Below are 25,196 nucleotides of genomic sequence, written 5' to 3' on the forward strand. Positions count from 1 at the left end.
ATCAGTGTGTGCATGGGAAGAGATGACCCAAGGCTAGAGAAAGAACCACCCAAAAGGATTACAGGTAACAGTGTCTGCCCTCGTAGAGGTCAGGAATAGTGCCTGTTCCTACGAGCCATACCAGAAAACCTCATCATTTATTAGGCACTGGGTAGAGTACGCAGAGAGTCTTACCTTAGCGCTGGGAAGTAATTAGCCCTAGACTGAACACTGTTCCAATCCTGACAAATCTTAAAGAGGATCTTAAAATCTTAAAAAGGATCGAACCGCTTCTAAATAATTTAACTGGGTCCTAGAAGAAAAAACTCAGGAATATTTCCACAGGGCTGGGTGCAGTGGCTAATGCTTGTAATCCCAGGACTTTGGGAGTGTAAGGTGGGAGGATCATTTGAGGCCGGGAGTTCGAGATCAGCCTGGGCAACTTAGTGAGACTCTGTCTCGACTACTGACCACAGCTGACACAGATGTTAGCATTGTTCAAAGACACTAATTCTGGTGTCTCGGGCAGCCCACTGCTTCTAGGGTAGAAGGGGATAGGCTGTGAGGAGCCCAGAGAAATGTCTGAATAAGTATATGCTATTTATTCAAAAAGTTAAGTAGAGAAATGGAAAATATATTTTAAAAAATCCACATCAAACTACTAGAGATGAAATTTACAATGCCTTTGATGGGAAATATACTAGATGGGGATTAATGGCAGATTAGACTTTGCAGAAGAAAAGATTAGCAAACTTGAAGACACAGCAATAGCAATGATCCAAAATGAAGCACAGGCTGGGCACAGTGGCTCACGTCTGTAATCCCAGTACTTTGGGAGGCTGAGGTGGGTGGAGCACCTGAGGTCAGGAGTTTGCGACCAGCCTGGCCAACATGGTGAAACCCCATCTCTACTAAAAATACAAAATTAGCTGGGTGTGGTGGTGGGCACCTGTAATCCCAGCTACTTGGGAGGCTGAGGCAGGAGAATTGCTCGGACCCAGGAGATAGAGGTTGCAGTGAGCCGAGAATGCGCCATTGCACTCCAGCTTGGGCGACAGAGTGAGACTGTCTCAAAACAAAACAAAACAAAACAAAATGAACCACAGAAAGAAAAGATAATTTTTTGAATGAACAGAGCAGTAAGCTGTGGAACAAATTCAAGCAATCTAATATACATGTAAGTGCTATCCCTCAGAGTGGGGGGTGGAGTATAAAAATATTTGAAGAAATAATGCCCCCAAATTTTCCAATTTTGATGAAAACTATAAATCCACAGATCCAACAAACTCAATGAACACCCAGTACAAGAAACATAAAGAAAACTACAAAAGGCACATTGTAATCAATTGCTCAAAAGCAGTGTGATACAGTTTGGCTATCTGTCCCCTCCAAATGGCATGCTGAAATCTGACCCTTCATGTTAAAGGAGGCCTGGTGGGAGGTGTCTAGGTTGAGGGGGGCAGGTCCCTTATGAATGTCTTGGTGCTCTCCCCATGGTAATGAGCATCTCACATTGTTCCTTCATGTGAGAGCTGGTTGTTCAAAGGAGTTTGGCACCTCCTCCTCTCTCTCTAGCTCCTTCTCTCACCATGTGACATGCCTGCTCTCCTTTCACCTTCCGCCATGAGCAAAGGCTTCCTGAGGTCCTGATCAGAAGCCAAACAGATGTTGGTGCCATGCTTGTACAGTCTGCAGAATCATGAGTCAAATAAACCTCTCTTCTTTATATATTGCCCAGTCTCAGGTATACCTTTATAGTAACACAAAAGAGACTAATACATAGCGATAAAAAGAAAAAAAAAGAATATGTTATATACAGAGGAGCAGAGATAAAGATACCAGTAAATTTATTGTTAGAAATAATGCAAGTGAGGAAGTAGTGAAGCAATATCTTTAAAACAATGAAAAAAAAAAAGGTGCCAACCTAGAAATTTCTACCCCGTAAAATCTCTCAAAAGGAAGGTGAAATTAGAACTTTTTCAGACACAGAAAGTCGAAAAAACTCATCATCCGTACACGCACAAATACAAGAAATGTTAAAGAAAGTCCTTCAGGCAGAAAGAAAATGATATCAGATGGAAACCTGGATCTACCAAAATAAAAAAAAAGTACCAGAAATGGTAACCAAATGAATAAACAATTTCTTATCATTTAAATCTCCTTAAAATATAATTGGCCATTTAAATAAAATATTGTAAGGGGCTTACAGCAGCGGTCCCCAAACTTTTTGGCACCAGGGACTGGTTTTGTGGAAGACAGTTTTTCTATGGACCGGGGTGGGGGATGGTTTTTGGATGATTCAAGCACATTACATTTATGGTGCACTTTATTTCTATTATTATTACATTGTCATATATAATGAAATAATTATACAACTCACCATCATGTAGAATCAGTGGGAGCCCTGGGCTTGTTTCCTGCAATTAGATGGTCCCATCTGGGGGTGATGGGAGACAGTGACAGATCATCAGGCATTAGATTCTCATAAGGAGCACGCAGATCCCTCACATACGCAGTTCACAGCAGGCTTCGTGCTCCTCTGAGAATCTAATGCTGCCACTGATATGATAGGAGGCAGAGCTCAGGCTGCAATGCGAGCCATGGGGAATGGCTGTAAATACAGATGAAGCTTGACTTGCTCTCCAACTGCTCACCTCCTGCTGTGCGACCTGGTTTCTGAAAGACCACGTGTGTGGCCCTGGGGGCTGGGACCCCTGGCTTGTAGTATACGTAAAAATAAAATACAGGACAAGAATGGTACAAAGGTCTGTAGATGAGAAATGGAAGGATACTATTATTTTTGTTTTTTCTTTTCTTTTTTTAAAATTATTTTTTCATATAAAATAGAGATTGGGTCTCACTATGTTGCCCAGGCTGGTCTTGAACTCCTGGGCTCAAGTGATCCTCCTACCTCGGCCTCCCAAAGTGCTAGGATTACAGGTGTGAGCCACTGTGCCTGGCCAGGGTTTTATACTATACATGAAGTGGCATAGTATCACTTGACAGGTAGACTGTGATAAGCTAAAGATGTACAGATGGTTCCCTCCTTACAATGGTCCTACCTGTGATTTTTCAACTTTAAGATGGTGCTAAAGAGATGCACATTTGATAGAAACCATAATTTAGTTCAGCATCCAATAAATTACATAAGATATTCAACACTTTATAAGAAAATACGTTTGGTGTTAGATGATTTTGCCCAATTGTAGGCTAATGTAAGTGTTCTGAGCACATTTAAGATAGGCTAGGGTAAGCCATCATGTTTGGTAGGTTAGGGGTATTAAATGCATTTTTACCTTAAGATATTTTCAACTTTCAGTGGGTTTATTGGGATGTAATCCCATAAATTAAGGACCATTTATATACTGTAAACGCTAAGACAACCACTAAAATAACAAAACAAAGGGTTAAAGCTTGTAGGCAACAAATGGGATAAAATGCAATCATAAAGTATATTCAATCAATCCAAAAGAAGGCAAGAAAAAAAAAAGAAAAAGCAAACGAAGAACAGATAGAATACTCATAGAAAACCAATAGCCAGCTGGGTTCCATAGCTCATGTCCATAATCCCAGCACTTTGGGAGGCTGAGGTGGGAGGATCACTCGAGCCCCTGATTACTTGAGACCAGGCAACATGGCGAAACCCTGTCTCTACAAAAAAATACAAAAAAGTCAGCCAGGCATGGTGGCACATGTGTAGTCCCAGTACCTTGGGAGGTTGAGGTGGGGGATCACCTGAGCCTGGGGAGGTTGAGGCTGCAGTGAGCCATGATTGTGTCACTGTACTCCATCCTGGGCGACTGAATGAGATCCTGTCTCAAAAAAAAAAAAAAAAAAAAAAAAAAAAAAAAAAAAAAAAAAAAAAAAAAAAAAAAAAAAAAAAGAAAAGAAAAGAAAAGAAAAAGAAAGAAAGAAAAGAAAAAATGTAGTAAGAAGATAGACTTAAAATCTAGCTATATCATGAGCTGGGATTGTGCCACTGCAATAATCACATTAAATGCAAATAATCTAAATACTCAAAGGGTAGAGATGAGCAGATTGGTTTAAAGAAAAACAAGATCCAACTATTTGCTGCCTGTAAGAAATGATCTTTAAATATAAAGAGATATATAGCCTAAAAATGAAAGGGTGGATTAGGGAATGCCACACTAATGGTAATTAAAAGAAAACTGCAGTAACTATGGCAATATCAGACAAAGTAGGTTTCATAGTAGAGAATGTTAACAGGGATAAAGGAGGTCATTTCATAATGATACGCAGGTCAATTAACTAAGAAGACATAATAACCCTAAAAGTAGCCCAGGTGGTGGCTTGTGCCTGTAATCATAGCACTTTAGGAGGCCAAGGTGGGAGGATCGCTTGAGGTCAGGGGTTCAAGACCAGCCTGGGCAACAGAGCAAGACCCCATCTCTACAAAAAATTCAAAAAATATCCAGGCATGGTGGCACACACCTGTAGTACTAGTGACTTGGGAGGCTAAGGCTGGAGGATCACTTGAGCCCAGGAGTTCAAGGTTACAATGAGCACCACTACACTCTAGCCTGGGTGAAACAGTGCCACCCTGTCTGTTAAAAAAAAAAAATACAAGACATTCCTAAAAGTTTATATACCCAATAATGGAGCTTCAAAATACAGGCATATTAACTGTAAAGAGAAATAGACAAATCCACAATTATCGTTGGAGATCTCAACACTTCTCTTAACAATAAATGAAATGAGTAGACAGAACACAGGTATGCCTCAACAAATGTCAGCTACTATTGTTATCAGTCACATTTCAATTAACTTGTGTTGAAGCCTTCAGAAGAGACCCAAGACCCTGCACCTCCTGAGAGGTGTGCAGGTAGGTCTATCAAGCGTGTTAGAGAGCCTGGGACTTCAGGCAAGGACACATCCCCCCACCCCCAGCACCTGCCCCTTTAGGCTCATTGCTTCTTGCTCTCTGGCTCCCCCATGTGGTCATCCTAGGTTCAACACGTGGCTATTGGGCCGAGGGACAAGGCAGGACTGACCACAGGAGCTTCTTTTTCTCAAGGGTCTGGAAAGGTAGAGACCGGGTTAACGCAGACAGTGGCATGTCTGCAGGAGGGAGCAAAGGGCTGGGAGCCAGGAAACACAGAACTCCAAGCCAGCGGAGTCACCACTCTGCTGCAGGGGCTGAGGGGTGATTGCAGCAGGGGCCCTGCTAAGGCTTGACAGCGTTTGGGATTGCGGGTGTAGGCAGAAAGGCAGCAGGGACCTGTAGGGCTGAAATGCTGGCTGGCCGGGCTGATCTATCCTGGGGCCCTGGAAGCCATCTGTCCCTTTGGTGAGTGGGGACAGGGACTCATCCACAGGGTGGAACAGTGACTTGGGGTCTCAATGATAGTTATAAGCCTTATAGCAAAAAATGTCCACTCAGATCACAAAGCCAGAGAGTCCTGGTTTTATATCCAGGATGATAACCCTACTTTCTGGTGTTTTGGAGAGTTGGCAGAGCCAGACCATAAGGGTTGTGTGTGCTAATCCAGATTTAGACTCATTTTGAAGGCAATGGGAAGCCACTGAAGGTTTTCATCACAGGAGTAACAAAGTTAAAAAATCTAGTAAGACTCTTAGAGGTACCAGAGATGGCCCAGGACTGTCACCTAGAATACTCATGCTTTTGTCCACTCACGCTTTCACATGCCTCTTCTTGATGGAACCTCACAGGGTCCCATTTCTCAGAGGAGAAACCTGAGACTCAAAGAAACTAAGAGGCTTGTCCTGGCTCATATGTCAAGTATTTCGTCTACACAATCTGGATTAGAACCTAGCTATTCAGGCACCCAGGTTAAGAGTCTGTGTTTTAAGAAAACATTTACTGCCTTTAAAAATATGACATTAGGGCCAGGCGTGGTGGCTCACACCTGTAATCCCAGCACTCTGGGAGGCCGAGGCAGGCATATCATGAGGTCAGGAGATTGCGACCAGCCTGGCCAACATGGTGAAACCCTGTTTCTACTTAAAATACAAAAATTAGCTGGGCACGGTGGTGCTCGCCGGTAATCCCAGCTGCTCAGGAGGCTGAGGCAGGAGAATTGCTTGAACCCAGGAGGTGGAGGTTGCAGTGAGCAGAGATCGCCCCACTGCACTCCAGCTTGGGCGACAGAGCAACACTCTGTATCAAAAAAAAAAAAAAAAATGACATTAGGAACATATGAAAAGCATTTGGCTATTCAAATAACACAGAAACAAAGGGCAAGAGGTGAGAGTCTCACTCTACCCCTTTCAATGTCCACCCCCTCCCAGGGTGAAATCTCTTTCAGTAGTTAGCTGAGCACTGCCAGGCCCTTGTTCTGCACTTACACACACACACACACACACACGTGTATATATACCTGCAAAATACAAATGACCTGGTCCTATATGTGCTGTGGAGGGACCTGCGTTCACGCACAATTCCGTATCAGTATATCCAGATCCACGTCTCCTTTGGAAGAGCACCTTGGTATTGGTAAGAACAGCTGGCAACTCCTTCTCAGCATCCCAGGAGTTCTCTCCACTGCTCACGCTGCCCCTTAGGCACTCCCTGGACCCAGTGCCCTGGTAGTCCAGGCACCAGATGGCCAAAGAGAGTGGCCTCTATAGGGCTGCATCTCCCACAAATGACGCCTGAAAGGACTTTAGAACAGTGCCTGGATTTTTTTTTAGACAAGGTCTCACTCTGCCACCCAGATTGGAGTACAGTGGCATGATCATAGCTCACTGCAGCCTCCTTCTCCTTGGTTCAAGCTGTCCTCCTACCTCAGCCTCCCAAGTAGCTGGCACTGCAGGTGCACACCACCACACCTGGCCAATGTTTTAAATTTTTAGTAGAGACAAGGCCTTTCTGTGTTGCCCAGGCTGGTCTCAAACTCCTGGGCTCAAGCAATCCTCCTGCCTTGGCCTCACAAAGTGTTGACATTAAAGGTGTGAGCCACTGTGCCTGGCTAGTGCCTGGCTTAGTAAGTATTTGTGAAATAAATTTGAGGCAGTCCTTAGACACATATTAAAAGGAATTATAAGTGTCTCTTTAATGTGTGCTGAGAAAAAACTCCTAAGTACATCAAACCAGTGATTCAAGGGTATTTTAAAATTTCCTTTAATATAAGTCTATTTAAATTCAATAAAATAAGTCTATTTAAAGAGAAATGTTAAGTAAATAGTCAACAGGTGGAACATGAGCAGGGCCAGAGTCCTGAGTGGGGAAAGTGCCTGAGTATGGTCTGGGAATGGCTATGGGAGGGGCTGGCCTTTGCAGCTGAAGGCCTGGGAGCCTGGTTGCCGAGGTTGCTGACCATTCGAAGACGAATGTCGGCCTGGCGCGGTGGCTCAAGCCTGTAATCCCAGCACTTTGGGAGGCCGAGACGGGCGGATCACAAGGTCAGGAGATCGAGACCATCCTGGCTAACATGGTGAAACCCCGTCTCTACTAAAAAATACAAAAAAACTAGCTGGGCGAGGTGCCGGGCGCCTGTGGTCCCGGCTACTCGGGAGGCTGAGGCGGGAGAATGGCGTGAACCTGGGAGGCGGAGCTTGCAGTGAGCTGAGATCCGGCCACTGCACTCCAGCCTGGGCGACAGAGCGAGACTCCGTCTCAAAAAAAAAAAAAAGAAGACGAATGTCTTCGTCCATTTTGTGTTGCTATATAGGAATACCCGAGGCTGGGTAATTTATAAAGAAAAAAGGCTTATTTGGCTAGGGGTTCTTCAGGCTGTACAAGCATTACACCAGCATCTGCTTGGCTTCTGGGGAGGCCTCAGGAAGCCTTTACTCACGGTAGAAGGGGAAGCGGGAGTAGGCGTGTCACATTCGAGAGAGAGAGAGCAAGAGAGAGATGCTAGGGTTGTCTTAAACAACCAGCTCTTGTGTGAACTAACAGAGCGAGAGCTCATTCATTATCGCAAGGTCAGCACCAAGCCATTCATGAGGGATCCACCCCCATGACCCAAACACCTTCCACCAGTCCCACCTCCAACACTGGACGCCACATTTCAACATGAGATTTGGAGGGGACATACATCCAAACCATATCAGGGACTCTGGAAGGTCAGCAGGAAGGGGTGGGGCTCTGGGCCTGCTGGCGTAAAACTTGAGCACTGGCTGGAAGGGATTGCAGTGGAAGGGGTAGTGCTTATGTTTCTCTTTTGCAACCTGTGCATTCCATGTACCAAGAAAAGTGGTACCCAAGGCCAAAGGGACAGAGCTGCTGGGGTTGCCCTGGGCTGCAGCAGGTGATAATGAGAATCCACAGTGGTGAGCAAGGACAAAGACTTCTTCTCTTGGGGCCAGCTTCTCCATAGGCAGTGAAAGGACTGAACCAAGCCATCAGAGGCCTCACTTCATCGCGAGGGCACCAGGAGCCACTGAGGGCTTTTTTCCTCCCAGGGGTGACATAATAAGAGCCCCTTAAAAACCACCAGAAGTATAAGTTCTTTGGGGTGTAAAATCCTAAATAAAAGAACTGCAGCTGTTTGGGTAACTGAGTGTGGTCTTTAGCCAATAGCGATGATGTTCCTTAGCAAATGAGGCTTAAACTGAAAAAGGGGTCTAGGATAGACTTGAAGGAGATTTGCTTGGTCACACATGGGTGCCCAAGGAAAAGTCAGACGTCAGAGACCTCAGAGATCTTTAAGGAGAGACTCCGAAACCCTCGTTTCTGTGGTTGACAAAACGACCACAGAACAACTCCCAGTGGCCTTCCTCGGTTTCTGATGCCTGTTTCCAGTGACCTTTTGAGTTTGCCATTGGGGACTCTGAGCTCATCCCTGCCCGCTTCCACACCTGTCTCTCCTTCCTCACCAGCTGCCTCCCTCTGGTATGGCAGAGACAAGACAGTTAGAACCTTGGGATTGTTGCTTTTAAAATGTTGAGGCCAAATACTTATCTACAGGGTGATCTCAATCATGTTTTGAAAAATATATGAATATTCAGGAAGAACACATAAAATGGTAATAAAGAATGGTTCTCGGCTGGGCGCGCGGGGGCTCAGAAGCCCTGTAATCCCAGCACTTTGGGAGCGCCGAGACGGCGGATCACAAGGTTCAGGAGATCGAGACCATCCTGGACTAAACGGTGAAAACTCCCGTCTCTACTAAAAATGACGACCCGCCCAAAAAGACTAGACCCGCGGACGTGGGCGCGGGCGCCTATATTCCCAGCCTACTCGGGAGGGCTGAGGCAGGAGAATGGCGTGAAACCCGGGAGGCGGAGCTTGCAGTGAGCTGAGATCCGCCACTACCTGTACTGCCAGCCCGGGGGGACAGAGCGAGACTCCGCCTCAAAAAAAAAAAACAAAAAAACAAAAAAAAAAAAAAAAAAAAAAAAAAGAATGGTTCTCTCTGGATGGAGGAAAATAAATGATTTTCTTTTCCTTAAAGAGCAGAGAGGGCCAGGTGTGGTGGCTCACACCTGTAATCCCAGCACTTTGGGAGGCCAAGGCGGGTGGATCATTTGAGGTCAGGAGTTCGAGACCAGCCTGGACAACATGGTGAAACTCCATCTCTACTGAAAATACAAAAATTAGCCAGGCATGGTGGAGCACACTTGTAATCTCAGCTACTCAGAAGGCTGGGTGAGACAGAATTGCTTGAACCCAGGAGGTGGAGGTTGCAGTGAGCTGAGATTATGCCACTGCATTCCAGCCTAGGCAACAGAGTGAGACTCCGTCTCAGGAAAAAAGAAAAAAGATCAGAGATGAGAAATACCACCGAGATGAGACCCCCTAAGCCATATGTACCCAAAACTAGCTGAGTTCAGACCTGAGCCCCCGCTCCCTTAAATCCCCCAAGAAAACAGCACTAGCACATGAAGTTAGCTCAGCCCAGGTGATGATGTCAAGGTGAAAGAAAGCTCCATCTTGAGATTTAACAGAAAATCAAGCCAAGGCGGAAATGAGCATAAACAGGCTTTTCAGAAGAGGCGAGTGGGCCTGGAGCAGGGCCCAGGTTTTATTGATAGAAGGCTGGGTCCTGCCCCAGTTCTGCTGAAGCATGCAGTCAGGCCTGTCCAAGGCAAATACAGCAGCAGCCTGATCCGGTCGGCCCAGAAGCAAACCCCATGCCAGGCTGTTTGCCCACTGGGGGCCGTTCAGCTCCCACGTGGGGTTCTTGGCTCCTTCCTCTGCGATGTTTCAGTGGTGTTTCTGCTCTAGACAGGCCCTGATTTCACTTGCCAGAGGGTTCCAAGGTTGACTCCTCTCTCCAACAGAGGAAAGGGAGTCACTCTGTTTCCAAAAACTCAGACTTGAAAGCACCTCTTCACTGCTGACATCTGGAGGATGAGACAATGAATCCAGCCAACTCCAGGCCTTCCCCAGGCCTTTTGCCTGCCACACTTGGGAGCTGGCTAGCCCACTCTAGGGCGGGGTTTCTCAGTCTTGGCTCAAGTGACATTTGAGGTCAGATAATTCTTTGTTGTGGGGGGCTGTTCTATGCAACACAGGCCGGCTAGCAGCATTCCTGGCCTCTTCTAGGAGTCAGTAGCATCCCCTAAGTTGTGACAACCAAGAATGTCTCCAGACAAATGTGCTAGGGGATGAGCAAAACTGCCGCCTTTTGAGACCTGCTGCTCTAGAGGAAGGAATAGAAAGAGACCCAAAGAGGAGACCCAGAAAGTAATGGGGGCAGCAGAGCTCCAGGGCGGGGCACGGGCGGGGCTGAGGAGACCCGAAAGGGGAGACACTTGAAGCCCCCAAAGAGAAAAGCAAATCAAAACCAGAAAAGATTGCTTCAATATGATGTTTAGGAAATGTTGCTTTATGGTGTGCTATGTAACCTCCTCCCTCCATCTTCTGAGGAAAACCTTTAGGAAACATCTGCACTACCCATCAGCGCTTTTGGGGGCCAGATGTGCCTCCCCTCCTTTCCCTGTGCCCCACCCTGGATGGACAGGTTCCTGCTAAGGGCAAGGCCCTTCCAAGAGGCCTGGTTACATTCAGGCTATACCAGAAATAGTTACTATTCCAGCGTCTTTGGAGAGATGTTCAGAATTTTAAAATATACATTTTAGAACCAATCTAGCATCACCCTTATAAAAACATATCATTCTTGCTTTCTAATAATTCTTTGTCCAGGGAGAGAGAAAGGCATGGGAGAACAGCTGGGAGGCTGGTAACACCCATGGTGAATTAGGCATTTGAACATTGTTGATTGTATTCCAGAAAAAGCATGTGATGGCTACTCTGGAGACCTGGGACTGCTCGTGACTCCCCCATCCAGCACCTGGGTCCCCCAGTATAGTTTCTCAGAGCACCTTGAGCTTTTTCCGTCAGAGACACAGGATATATATTTGTTTAAAGTCTTGCTCCCCTACCCTACTCTAAGCACTGGATGTGTAGAAGCCATGTCTGTTATTTTCATCATTAAGTCCTCAGCATTCCTGGGCCTGGCACATGGTAAACATTTGAAACTTATTTGTTAAATGAATTAAAGGATGATATTCTTACTTCCCTGACTTGCAACCTTCATCCCACACGTTAAGGCTTAAATCAAACATCACCTCCTCTGGAAAGCCTTCCCTGATTTCTCCCAGCAGAAACAATTGTACTATATATCCAAACACTTGGTTCATACTTTTATTGCAATGTGCATCACAGTATATGCTATTTGGTGGTATTCTGCCTCCCCTGCCAGAATGTAAGCTATCTGAGGACAAGAACTGTGATGTATCTTTTATTACCCCAACTCTCACCCATGCTTGGTACACAGTGGATACTCAATAAATGCTTGTTCAATGCAAGAAGCAATAAACACACTCCTCTGTCTCCATTCTAAATCCTAGAAATCAAAGTTCAGATACGTTGCCGCTCAAGTGTCTTTACAAAACCCAGAACCAAAAACTGCTTTGGACATCCATTTTCTGGTTCTTTAACACAGGGAGGGAACATTTGCCCAGCCCCTGTGAAGGTTGCGCTGACCTGGCTGAACAATGTGCTTGAAATGCCTCAGCCCCAGCATCCCCACTGTCCCAGGGCTATGAGGCCTTTAGGAACTGTCAGAAGGCTTTTCTGGAAGCCACCCCACTGCTCACCCATACCCACATCTCTGGCTCAGAGCCCTAAGCCACAATAGGCTCTGTACTGGGGGAGAACTACAGGGGACTTCTGAGTATCTTCAGAGTTCTCTGTGTCACTGCCCCTAGTCCCCTTGGAAGAGAGTGTCTGTGAACTCCATCCAGTGCACGTGGAATCTGAGGACTCATGCCACCTCCTGCTCACCAGAGCTCCTGGGAGAAAATGTGGAACCTGGGGCACCTGCAGAGGCTGTTCCCATCCCAGTATGGGAGTTTTGTCGCCCACCTGGCTGAAGGTCAGGGTGAGGGTGCTTTCTGGAGAGGGTCTGTCCCGGGATGAACCCTCCTGCTGACTGCAGTCCAACCGGATCAGGCTGCGGCATTCTGGGTGACAGGTGAATTTACAGTCTGGAGGGAAAGAACCAAAGGGAGATTAGGGGACAGGCAGGATTCCTCCCCACTTTCACACAGAGAAATAACCTGGAAGATTGCATTAGTTCCCAGCGGGAAGAGCAGCACAGGAGAGAAGTGGTGGGGCGGGAGACAGCGTGACAATGCCACCCTGCTCTCCGAGCCCCCAGGAAGGATGCAAGTTAAGTGCTTTACACGTTTGCAAACTGCTTTCACCTGCATTACTTTGTGTGACTCTGCAATCATTATTATTTCCATTTTACAGATAGAAAATTGGGGCCTAGAGACTGAGTGACTTTCTCGAGGTCAGATCTTCTGCCTCCCAGACTGGTGGTCTTTCTACCACTTTACATTAATCACCAGCGGCCATGAATCCCTGGGGAAGAACTTGACTTTTCTGGGCCTCGTGTTGCCAATCTGTAAAAAGTAGGTTGTGCATCCCCAAGCTGAAAATCAGATCTCCAGGATGCTCCAAAATCTGAAACTCTTTGAGCATTGACATGACACTCTAAGGAAGTGCTCCCTGAAGCAATTCAGATTTTTTATTTTCAAATTTGGGATGTTTGACTGGTATCATATGTATTCCCAAATCTGAAAAAAGTCCAAAATCGGAAACACTTCTGGTCTCAAACATTTCAGATAAAGGATACTCAGCCTGTATGGGTAATAGCTGACTTGCCTGCTTCTAGTTATAAAGGAGGACATATCTTGAAGAATTAAAAGTGCTTCCAGAGACAAAGGTGTTATCAGCAGCAGGAAGGGCTGTTACCTCTCTCTGAGCTGGCCCAGGCTGGAATGTGGGGATGCTACTCTGAATGCACTGAAACAGCCCACAGACCACATCCCAGATCCAGGGATTCAGCGGGGGAAGCACATTCCATCAACAATGTTCACTTTCGTGGAAGCAGAGGCTTAGTGACAAGAGTTGAAAAGAGCCTTGGGGACTACCTTAGAGATGGGGAAACTGAAGCCAGAGAGAAAAAGTGAGGTGCCCAGTGACACACAGCTCATCAGTGGCAGCACCAAGGCTGCTAGTATTTTCTAGCTTTCTCAAGGGCTCTCTTTGGAGCCTTCTGGCAGAAGGGAGGTGAAGTCATGAATTTTCCTTCCAGACTGTGAAGGCAGGTCATGAGGATGCAAGTTAAGTGCTTTACATGTTTGCAAACTGCTTTCACCTGCATTACTTTGTGTGACTCTGCAACCATTATTATTTCCATTTTACAGATAGAAAATTGGAGCCTAGACACTGAGTGACTTTCTCAAGGTCAGATCTTCTGCCTCCCAGACTGGTGGTCGGGGTTTGTGGCAGGAGTTGTGACAGCCTGGACTTGGTTGCATACCTGGGGATTAGGGGACCACTTTTGGTTGATAAAGGCTCAGGCACCTCAAAACGCTTTTCCTTCCTTCTAACAAGCTCCAAAAATTCAGTACATTTGGTGTTGACTTTTAAAGCCACCATAGAACACACTGTCTTGGGGAGGGGTGATGGCTCCTTTTCTCCCCTCTTTTGGGGAGCTTTGGAATGACACCCCCCTCTCCCCAGCTGCCCCTTCCCTTACTCACCCAAAGATAAGCACCTGGGCCATGTTTCTTGCATGGGTTTTGCCACTAATGTCTGCAAGGGAGCACCCTGACAAATGTGGGGACACACAGAGATCCAAGAACTGCATGACCTTCCTACCCATGGCCCGACCACCTTTCTGCAACAGCGTCTGGAAGCTCCACTGCTCCTCTCCCTTGTGCTCGAAAGTGAAGCCCACCAATATCCTCTCCTTCAGATCCCACGGTTCGCTAGGCCTCCCTCCTCCTCTCACTTGGAGACAGAAATGAATGAAGTCAGCTCCCTGGGGCATGCACCCATGCACCTGCAGGCACCCACATGCATTTCTGGGCCCTCCGTGGGAGACCTCTTGCTCAGCACAAAAACAGCCTCCCCTTTAGTAAGGTGAAGGGTACAAACGGAAGTGCAGGCCAAACTTCTGTCCGCAGTGCCCAGAAACACCAGGGCTTTGATAAGGGAGCACTGAGGCCACAGCCCACAATGGGCCGCTTTGTTTGCGGCGCTGGCCCTGGGACACACCTATATGGCTCGGGTAGAGCTCTGAGCAACGAAGAATGCTCTGGGGATGCCAAAAAGTGGCAACAAGGAAAAGGAGGAAGGATTGAAAGCTCACCCAACTCCACGGTGATGAGAGCTGCCATAAAGCACAAGTGGGAAGGCACCTGGGAGAGGAGGAGTTTCTCTCGCCTCCTCTTTTAGCTCTTGTCCTATTGGCACAGGTAGTCTGTGTCCATCTGTGCATCTGAATCTCTCTCTCACACACACACACATACACACCCTGAAAACATCACCATGCTGAGCTGGACAACGCTAAGGAGCAGAAGACTCTGGGAAGTGTTCTGGGATTTTATAAGAAGCTTGTTTGAGCACCAAAGACTGTTCCATCGGACCATGTAATCACAGGCTGCAGCAGAACCTGAAGCACATCTTCATATTTCCTGGTCCTAGAAATGCCAAGCTCAGGGCTTTTAGGCCAGCAGAGATGAAGTCAGAGCCCCCATGCCTTTCTCCAAACCCAAAAGCAACAGCCTGCAGGCCTGACGTGTTCAGTGATTGGGGAGACCCACGAGATTCCAAAGACAGGGCCCCTTTCCACTAGAGCCCGGTGGTTAATTCTCCACAGACCGCAGTTCTCTTAAGGCAGCCCATCACGGGCTGCTGCCAAACCAAACCAAACCAAATCCTACCCTTGGTATTCCATTGTCCTCCACAATCTTCAGCTGGTGCTCAATTTATGTTTTGTTTTTTGTTTTTTCTTTTTGAGACAGGGTTTCACTCTGCCACCCAGGCTGAAGTGCAGTGGCGCTATCATGGCTCACTGCAGCCTCCACCTCCTAGGCTCAAGCAATCCTCCCACCTCAGTCTCCTGAGTAGCTGGGACTGCAGGCGCCCACCACCACACCTGGCTAATTAAAAAGGGTTTCACCATTTTGCCCAGGCTGGTCTCGAACTCCTGGGCTCAAGTGATTTCCCCACCTCTGCCTCCCAAAGTGCTGGGATTAAGGTGTGAGCCACTGCACCTGGGTAGGTGCTCAGTTTGGATGAGGAAGGAGGGAGGGAAAAGTGAAACTCTGGGTGGAGCACAGCTTCCAGGAAGGAAGGGTTCAGCCCTCCCTGGACAGCTAGTGCCATCTCCTCTGGCAGCAGCATCAACGTCTGGAGCATGGGGACTTCCTCATGCTCTGTGCCAGCCAGAGGGTGAGGATGAATTAGACAAGAAACCTGGGAAACCCAGGCTCACTGGGCAGATGGGATGCACATGTGAAAAGATATCTAACAACAGAGACAGCCCAAAGCAGGGGCCTGGCTGTGGCACAGACTTAGGAAGCTTGCTCAACTAGAGACAGTTGCCAGCCAGAGCAGACAGGGAGGCCTTCAGGGTGCAGGCAGCTCTGGGGAGCTTCCAGAGGAGATCAGACTCCAGGTAACCCCTATGACCTTATCACAGGGGCCAAGAGGAGGCATGGGATTCTGTCATCACTAAAGAGGACAAGGATCTCGCCAACAAAACGCAGCAACAGATTAGGGAGCAACATTTGTAGGTTCTAGCTGTAGTTTCTCTGGGAGAAGAGGCATATCTTGATATTAACATTGCTATCTGTAAAGTCAAATGATCCTTTCCCCTTTCTAGCCTTTCCTTCCAACGAGAGTCCCTATCCCTATTCCTAGGGGATGCTTTGAGAAAAGCAAATGTGCTTCCAGGATTTGGAATAGGGGCCTATGAAAATATATAGAAGGGGACAACTGTAAACGGAAACGAAGGAGACAAACCACAATAGGAGCCCCTCTCCCCAGGGGGGAGCCACAACCAGGAGCTGGGATGGAGGGCCCAGGACCTCAGCACCCAGGACCACAGGAACCAAGTATGATGAACCAGGTGACTTAAATAGAAAATTACTGTCTCACAGTTCTGGAGGCTAGATTGAAATCAAGTGTTGGCGGGACCAGGCCTGCTCTGAAATATGCAGGAGAGTCCTGTGTTGCCTCTTTCTGGCTTCTGATGATTTGCTGGATTCCTTGGTGTGCAGTTGCATGACTCCAGCCTCTGTGTCCATCGTCACGTGGCGTTCTCCCTGTGCTTCTGTCTTCTTATAAGAATACCAGTCAGCTGGGCGCGGTGGCTCACGCCTGTAATCCTAGCACTTTGGGAGGCTGAGGCAGGCGGATCACAAGGTCAGGAGATCGAGACCACGGTGAAACCCCGTCTCTATTAAAATACAAAAAATTAGCCGGGCGCGGTGGCGGGCGCCTGTAGTCCTAGCTACTCAGGAGGCTGAGGCAGGAGAATGGCGTGAACCCAGGAGGCGGAGCCTGCAGTGAGCCGAGATCGCGCCACTGCACTCCAGCCTGGAGGACAGAGCGAGACTCCGTCTCAAAAAAAAAAAAAAAGAATACCAGTCATATTGAATTAGGAGGCCACCCTACTCCAGTGTGACCTCATCTTAATGACACCTGCAACTACCATATTTCCAAATAAGGTTGCATTCTGAGCTACTGGGGGTTAGAACTTTTTTTTTCTTTTTTGAGACAGGGTCTCACTCTCTCACCCAGGTTGGAGTACAGTGGCATGACCATAGCTCACTGTAACCTCAAACTCCTAGGCTTAAGCCATCTTCCTACCTCAGTGTCCTGAGTAGCTAGGACTACAGGTGCGCGCCACCATGCCCAGCTGATTTTTTTGTTGCTGTTGAAACACAGTCTCTCTATGTTGCCCAGGCTGGTATCAAACTCCTGGCTTCAAGTGATCCTCCCACTTCAGCCTCCCAAAGTGCTGGGATTACAGGCGTGATTCACCATGCCCAGCCTGGGCTTTAGGACTTAAGTATATCATTTTTGGGGAAAGCCCAGTTCAGTCCACAACATGGACCCTCCCTGGGCCATATTAGGAGCACAGAGCCCTTAGGCCCAAACAGATGGCGGTTTCTAGTGGAAACCTTCTCCAGAGATCACAGTGGGCTGGCAGGACTGGACAGGGAGGCTAGGGAGTGGTAAACTGAGGCCAAGGTGGCCTGCCTACCTCCACCAGGCCTGCTCCTGAGCTTCACAGTCCCTGAAGGTTACTGCCAACGTCACCTCACACATAGCCCACAGGCCATCGTGGCCTGTGCTTGGAGATGGCATTACTTCTTTCCCTTTAGCCCTGAAGAGGTAAAGCCAGCCGGTGGAACTACATAGGAGTTCCACAGCTAGGAGACTGTTTTTCCAAAATTCAGAAGCTACAAACCTCCCCTTAATCCCCAGGGCTGCCAATGTTAGTTTTTGCCCCACCCCAGTTGCCAAATGCACACACACACAGAGGCACACACACGCACCCTCTGCCGTGTGGTTGCATAGCCCGAGTGGCTGTTTTCTGAACCAGAAAACGGGTATGTTGATAAGAACTTATTCTGTTGATAAGAAACCCTTAAGGCCCTTTTACCCCAGAGTTGCATGCAAGATAGAGACAACATAGAACTCTCCACTTAACTCTCCCTGCCTCCAGCCCAGGCCAAGGTGTGGGTGAGGGCGAGGCAGGCACCGAGGTGACTGAGCCCGGATGACAGCAGAGCTACCAGCCTCCCCTGTGGTCAATCCCAGGTCAGTGAACAGCAGCTTCTCACTCTGCACGGACAAAGCAACTTCTGATGCCTGAGGGAAAGCAGGACAACTTCTGAATCCAGGAACCTATGCCCATTCTCTGAACACTCCTAGGCCTTTTTGAAGAAAGCCAATCTTACGGCAAACCTTAACACCCCCTTCCCCACTCTCCCTGAGGACCAGCGGCCTATGCTATGATGTCATGGAAAGAGATGGACATCATATGGTATATGGTACCATATGGTATATGATGGCATATGGTAGGTGCTCAGTAAATGGCAGCTGTCATTTTCAATGCTGTGAGATGCCCGAGTCCACCCAGCTTCCTGTTGACTAAGCATGTGATGCCAGCCAAAAACCCTCTCAATTTTCAGGTCCCCTTCTAACGTATTAGGGTAAGAAGAATTGTGCAACTTTCCTGCCCCTCTGAGCTCCTCCCACCTGGTCCCACTTCCCTCCCTGCCTTTAATGGGTCCAGAGGAGTAAAGCCGGGGGCTGGAAGGATAGGTCATGCTGGTGAGTGGGAAGGCAGAGAGACTGTGATAGTCAAGCCTGGAGGTCTGCAGCCATTGCCAAAATCAACATGATCTATAAGTTTTTCAAACTCCTGGCTAAACTCCTAGTGAGGCGGGCAGCAAGGGAATGGAAACTCCTCACTCCAAGGGTCAGGCAGCCAGCTAAGGACATCTGTATCCTTATGTTTCCAGGAAGGAGGCGAACCCCAGCCCTCTTGAGACCACTTACTGTAGTTCCTTGATTTAGAGGACAGACCACCCTGGGGGCATTCAGCATCCCGCAGCCCAACCCAGAGGGCCTGGAGGCACACAACTGCTCCCTCCCTCCACACAACCCCAGCCCCACCTCCAGCACACACACACACACACACACACACACACACACACACACACAGTGCCAGAAAACAAACCAGGAAGCAAACAGGAAAGCTCAATGTAATGGTAAGATGAGTGACCTGGAACTCTAAGGTCAGAGATGGCCAGCCCCTCACGTGGACAGGCAAGATGGGCAGCTGACACCCAGGGGTTGTCGTCTCTGTGGGAAGAGCCAAGAGGGGATGCGCCTGAGCACGTTCCAGTTTGGCTCAGATGCTGAGTTCCCATGTAAAACAGTGGGTTGGGGTGGAGGGCTTTATGGAAGGAGGCTCCTCCAAGGCCGGTGAGGAGGGAAAGTGCTGGAAACATGGGGTGAAGCTGGGAGCCTCTGCTGAACCGAGGCACAGGCAAGAGAGCCAAAGACCATCCCAAGATCCTGGTCTTTACTCTCTTCCAAAATGACTCTATCAGTTTTCTGTGTGGCAGGGCTGGGTGGGGTTGACATACACTTTTGAGCAGCCATTTTGTACAAAAGGGAAAGGCATAAGATCTGCTCAGTTGTTGCTCAGACACCAAACCAGATATTAAAATTCTCTCTGGGGCCCTCAAGGTAGCTCACGCCTGTAATCCCAGCACTGTGGGAGGCTGAGGCAGGAGGATTGCTTGAGGTCAGGAATTTGGGACCAGTCTGGGCAACAAAACAAAACAATTAAAACAATTGTTTTCTTCTTTAAAAAAAAAAAAAAAAAAACAGCTCTACAAAACAATTAAAACCTTAGTCTGGGTGGCGGGTAGTGTGTGCCTGTAGACCCAGCTACTCAGGTGGGTGAGATGAGAGGACGGCTTGAGCCCCGGAGTTCAAGCTTGTAATGAGCTATGATTGGTCCATGTACTCCCGCCTGGGGGACAGAGTAAGACCCTGTCTCTAAAAAAAAAAAAAAAAAATCTTTCTGGAACCTGGGTCCCAACGTATCAGTGATTTGTTCTCCAAGCCACATTCCCAGGCAGGCTGGATGTGTCCCCTGTGCCCTCCTCCCAAACACACCCAGCCTGCCTGGCAGAACTTGGGCACCCCGGCTGGCCCGTAGGGGCACCATCCTGTCTCACGTAGGTGGGTGTGGGTGGGTGTGCCTTTCAGGCAGGCACATTAATCATCCATCTCCAACACAACCACACATCCCTAGGCTGAAAACACCAACAAAAGGAAGGTACTGCGGCCAGGCCAGGCTGGGCGTGTTGAGGTGGGGGTGTCTTGGGAGGAGTGGGCAGAGGAAGAGAGGGCAAGACAGTTCACAACAAGTTCAGACAAGATGCAGGAAGTAAGAGGAGCGCCTGCCAGGCACCTAGGACAAGGGGGACAGGCCTGACCCCCAGTACCTTCTCCACATGGCCTGTTCCCACCATTTTGTTCTTTGGGGGTGCTGCAGTCTGAAGCATGTCCCCACTTTCTCTGTGTGTGTGTGTGTATAATAAATAAATGTAATAGTGTTGAGTCATTTTTAGCAAACTATGCTTCAACTTTAGACTGTATTAAGTGACTCCCTGCTAGGACAATGTGAGAGCTCTCCTTCCCATCTCTTCTGCCCCATCCCTTGATGTTTCCTAATATCATATTACAGGTGCCCGCCACCATGCCTGGCTAATTTTTGCATTTTTAGTAGGGTAGGGTTTTACCTTGTTGGCCAGGCTAGTCTTGAACTCCTGACTTCAGGTGGTCTGCCCACCTCAGTCTCCCAAAGTGCTGGGATTACAGGCGTGAGCCACCACACCTGGCATGTATTTTTTAATACATCCAATGTTTATAACGTTTCTATTGTTTTAACAATAGCCCACTGTTGTCTAAAATTAGCTTTACTTTTAAATGAATTCAGTCATCTTACAATAGTTAAACCATTTTAAATTTCTTAAATTTTAATTCATTTTGGCTTGACTACATTTTAGGGGTTCTTTGTAATTTTTATATACATTATGATTCCTGATGTTGCTCTTTGCCCCTTTAAGAGATGCACCTCTATTTGACCGACCTTCTTATACCATCGCACTGTGGCCTCATGCAGTACAGCTTGTTGATGACAGTGATGGCCAGGAGAAAATGTGGAGGATGCAGAAAGAGGTGGGAAAGTCTGCAGGCCCTCAGTGCACATCACAAAGCAGCCCTGAGAATCCCCACTTGGTCAAGAATGGTAAGAGGCAATCTATTTTGGGAGAAAGTGTAAAAGTAAATGGTTTGGGGCAGGGTGCTGGGGCGAGCAAGCCAAACAGACCTCATTCCTCACGTGCAAGTGAATGTGAGAGATTTGTCACCTGGACCCTCCGACACCATATCGGGAAACGCTCAATTTGCATTTAGGGTATGGCCATGCAGAGAGAAGTGCAAAGACACAGCATAGTTTCTGAACAGGGCAATTAAATTATGTGTGACCATCAGGACACATGTACTCAGAGATACACAGGGAGAGAAGAGGGAACCTTTTTCTACGGTTCCATCTCCCCTCTTTCCGCATCCACCCAGCTCCTAACTGGTTGTTCATTTGTGCATGTGTGGCCTGCATTCACTCACCATGTGCTGACTGAGGGCCTCCCATAGCTCACTGTTACAAAGCACAGGCAGTCACAACCAAGACTGCGTGTGACAGGAAGAAGTGTGTGAAAGGATTCGAGAGAGAGAGTGAGCTCAGTAAAGATATATGCTGCTTTGATCATCACCACGGGAAACAAAGAAATGCTATTGCCAAGCACCTTAAGAAAATAAAAAGTAATTTAAAACACTGTAGGCAGTTGGGTTTAAGGGAACTCAACAAATAGCAACAAGCCCATGGTATCCAAAGCCAGTGCGGAGCTGCCAGATACCCTCTCGGCCCCAGGCCTGCTCAGGAGGGGCCCCTCCTCTAGGTATGTGTCACTCTGTTCTGGGTGTAAGAGAGACAAAGCAGCAGAGGTCCCCCTGGGCTCTGGGCCCTCTCAGCCATCCCTGGGGCCCCTGAGAAGACAGACGGAGGACCCTGAGTAGCTGACAAAGGATTTGGGCTGTAGAGGTGAGGGGCACGTATGGAAAGAGGAGGGGAGGGTTGCTTTTGTTTGCTTGTGTTTCTGTGTTTAAGGCAGGCAATCATCTCTGAGAAGGGGCAAAGGGCAGCCTAGCTTCTTTTTAGCCTGGAGTATATTTGTGGTAGTATGCCACAGACCCCAAAGATAAGGACAGCCAAACAGGATTGCAAGGAGACCTGGCTGGGCATATGCAAACTGCAGGATGGCAGATGAAGCTGGTGCAGAAATACAGATATGAATGCACCGCAGGTATGCCCAGTTCTAGTGCCAGGAGGTCACAGGAGGCCAGGAGCAGGCAGGTTCAGTCCGTCATGGGACAGCCAGGCTACTACATCCAACTGGTTTTTCCACACCTGCTTTGATGTCACTTGCAGCCATTCAAAATGCCAATCATCAACTGGGCGAAAGCAGGCTTTTTTGCAGTGAGAAGGAAAGTAAATAGATTATGTCAGAGGCCCTCTCTGCTGGAGACACACAAAGGCTTCTTTACAGCTGCATCGCTGCAGCCAGGACCACCAGAGACTTCTGGAGAGACCCAGGCCTGTTTCCCGCAGACCCCCCAGCAGCCTTTTAAAATGACATATGACTTGCTCCTTGGTGACATGCTTGCTTAGCTCCTAAAGATACCCAGTGGGCTAATCTAGCTCTGCCTGTTAATTATGTGATGTAGTAAACTCAATGATAGGAATTTTTCCAGGGAATGTGTTTATGAGTTTATGTCTCTCCTCTATGTTTGCCTGGGCAACCTTCAAATCCTATCTCTCCCACTGAGATGCAGGCAGTCCACCCTGGCCCAGGTACAATGGAGGAGCAGACAACCGTGCTGCAGGCTTGTCCCAGTGACCTACGGGGAGCAGTTCTGAAAAGTCTTCCTGGGAGCACTCAGCACCAGCAGCTCCCAGTGCAGGGCTTTCTATGCACCAAGTATGGTTTCAACTGTTTGATGTTTAATCCACTCCACACCAGTTGGATCTTCTGCACTATCTGATACTTGGAAAAACGAGGCTCAGAGAGGCTAATCTGTAGGAGGAAGGCCCTACAGCCAGAAAGTGGTAACTCCAGGATCCTGACTCAAGGCAGCCTGGCTCCAAGCCTGTTTTCTTTTCTCTCTCTTTTTTTTTTTTTTTTTTTTTTTTTTTTTTGAGATGGAGTCTCACTTTGTCACCCAGGCTGGAGTGCAGTGGCACGATTTTGGCTCACTGCAACCTCTGCCTCCCAGATTCAAACAATTCTCCTGCCTCAGCCTCCCGAGCAGCTGGGATTACAGGTGCCCATCTCCTTGCCCAGCTAATTCTTCTGTTTTTAGTAGAGACGGGGTTTTGCCATGTTAGCCAGGCTGGTCTTGAACTCCTGACCTCAGGTGATCTGGCTGCCTTGGCCTCCCAAAGTGCTGGGATTACAGGTGTGAGCCACCGCACCTGGCCACCAAGCACATTTTCTTAAATGCCGCACTCCAGGCTGCGAGTGAGTTAGGATATTCCAGACGTCCACAGTCTGCAGTCCACCTTTCCCATCATCGTGAGCATCCTGTCTTCTCCCCTCCTCTGTTGTCAATTAAGCCCAAATGCTAACACAAGTTAAGCAAGCCCATCACAGCCACAGTGCAGTATGTGCCCTGACCTTAGTGCTGCCACTTCAGCCCTGATTGATTTTACTTAAATCTATAACTCCTTGGGCTGAATAGCAGAAGAGCAAGGAAATGATCTGTTGAATAATTCTTAGAGAGTAAGGGAGGGGGAAAGAGAGGATGAATACCAACACGCTCGTGAGCATTTAAATTGAGGAACTCGGTGTCCAATTCTCTTCTCAGTGAAGGTCACAGTATGTATTAGGCTATCGATGAGGATAAATTATTCAGGCTGGCTAAGGAATATTTGTCTTCAAATGGGGATTAGGTCTAGTTCAATTAAAATGTCCACTTCTCAAGAGGGAAAGCCTTAATCAGAAAAGTCATATCTTTCATAGTCAAGATCCTATTGTTTTTTAAAACTCTGCTTCCAAAAACTTAGCCCAGAGATGGCACTTCATTTTAGTCCCATTCCTATGACTTAGTGTGGTGCCCTGCCTAGATCCCCACTGATTCTTGGAAGTATATGAGAGAAGTACAGAGAAAAATGGGGACGGGGGCCCAAGAAAAGTGTGTATGCCCCAAAGAGTGCCAATCGTTAAAGAGAAGCGGGTTCCAGACCCGGCCAGATGGCAATGACCTTCAACGGGGGCCTTACTTGTGTGAGCTGTCTCATCTGTGAAGCAGAATAATCCCCTTCCCATTCCCACCACACCAGGATCTGGAGGGAATAAATGATAGTGAAAGCAAACAAACGTAAATGCTCTGAGTCTTTAGCAGAGAGTGCTACAGAAATGTAAGATGCTGTGGACAGCATGAGACAGCGGAAGGAATCCCAGGCTGGAAGGCACGTGCCCAGGGTTGCTGGTCCTGGCACTGCCACCAGCAGGCTGCCTTTTGTTGATCCTAGCTTCCTTTCATTGGAAAAGGGGCACGGGATGACCTAAGGTCCTGTGATGACTTGGATTGCTGCTGTCTCTGGCTCTTATCTTTCACTCACTGCTATGCCGTCCAGTTATCCTTCTTCAGGCAAGGACTGTTCTTGCCCTAATTAGTGCTCAGGAGAGGAATCAGTGATCTGGCCACTTCCCGAGGCCAGGGCTCCTGTCCAGCTGTGTTCTGCCCAGCAGCCTCCAGCCCCACGCAGCCTGCACCTTCACTAACTCTGCGGGTAAGAAGCCTTTGCCTGGGAAACGTCACTGTTCCCCGGTCCTCAGAAGGCTGATTCAGCAGCTCAGCAGGGTCTGAAGGGCTACATGATAGGCAGAATGGAAAACAGTGGCCATCTGAGATACCCATATTCTGCCAGCTCAGTGATCCTGATTAAGACGACTGCTTGGCCCTAATTCTCAGCCAACAAAAAGTTGTTAAAATCCACTACCAACTCAAGGCCTCCGAAACAGGCAGACCATGTCCTTTGGGTCTGGCTGTTCAGCCCATACCAGGCAAGATGACAGTACCTAAGCCTTTGTCTCTGTGGAACCAGGAGGGCCAAGGAGTGGTGCTGAACTCAGCACTAAATAGCAGACTGACAGAAAGATCCTGTACTCCTTTTCCATGGGAGAGGCCAGGAGCAGACGCCTCAGAACCCAAGCTCCCCCAACCAGATTGGCTTGGACCTACCCCGGGCCCTCCGGGCCCCGTTGCGGAACCTCTGCAGGATCTGGTGCTTTTTGGAGACCGAGCGGCTCTTCGGGAGCCTGCAGAAGAG

At 48.1% G+C, this 25,196-nt stretch overlaps 1 protein-coding gene across 1 annotated transcript in view; it reads right to left on the reverse strand.

Annotated features, from left to right (window-relative positions):
• The window catches only part of RASSF5 (Ras association domain family member 5), a 74,095-nt gene that overhangs the window by 37,912 nt on the left and 10,987 nt on the right, over positions 1-25,196 (reverse strand). Inside the window, exon 2 of the mRNA XM_017880908.1 lies at positions 12,278-12,399. Coding sequence (XP_017736397.1) covers positions 12,278-12,399 — 122 coding nt within the window. The remainder of the gene's footprint in view (positions 1-12,277; positions 12,400-25,196) is intronic.

The sequence above is a fragment of the Rhinopithecus bieti genome, unplaced genomic scaffold (assembly GCF_001698545.2).
Source record: "Rhinopithecus bieti isolate Rb0 unplaced genomic scaffold, ASM169854v2 scaffold_12049, whole genome shotgun sequence".
NCBI lineage: Eukaryota > Metazoa > Chordata > Mammalia > Primates > Cercopithecidae > Rhinopithecus > Rhinopithecus bieti.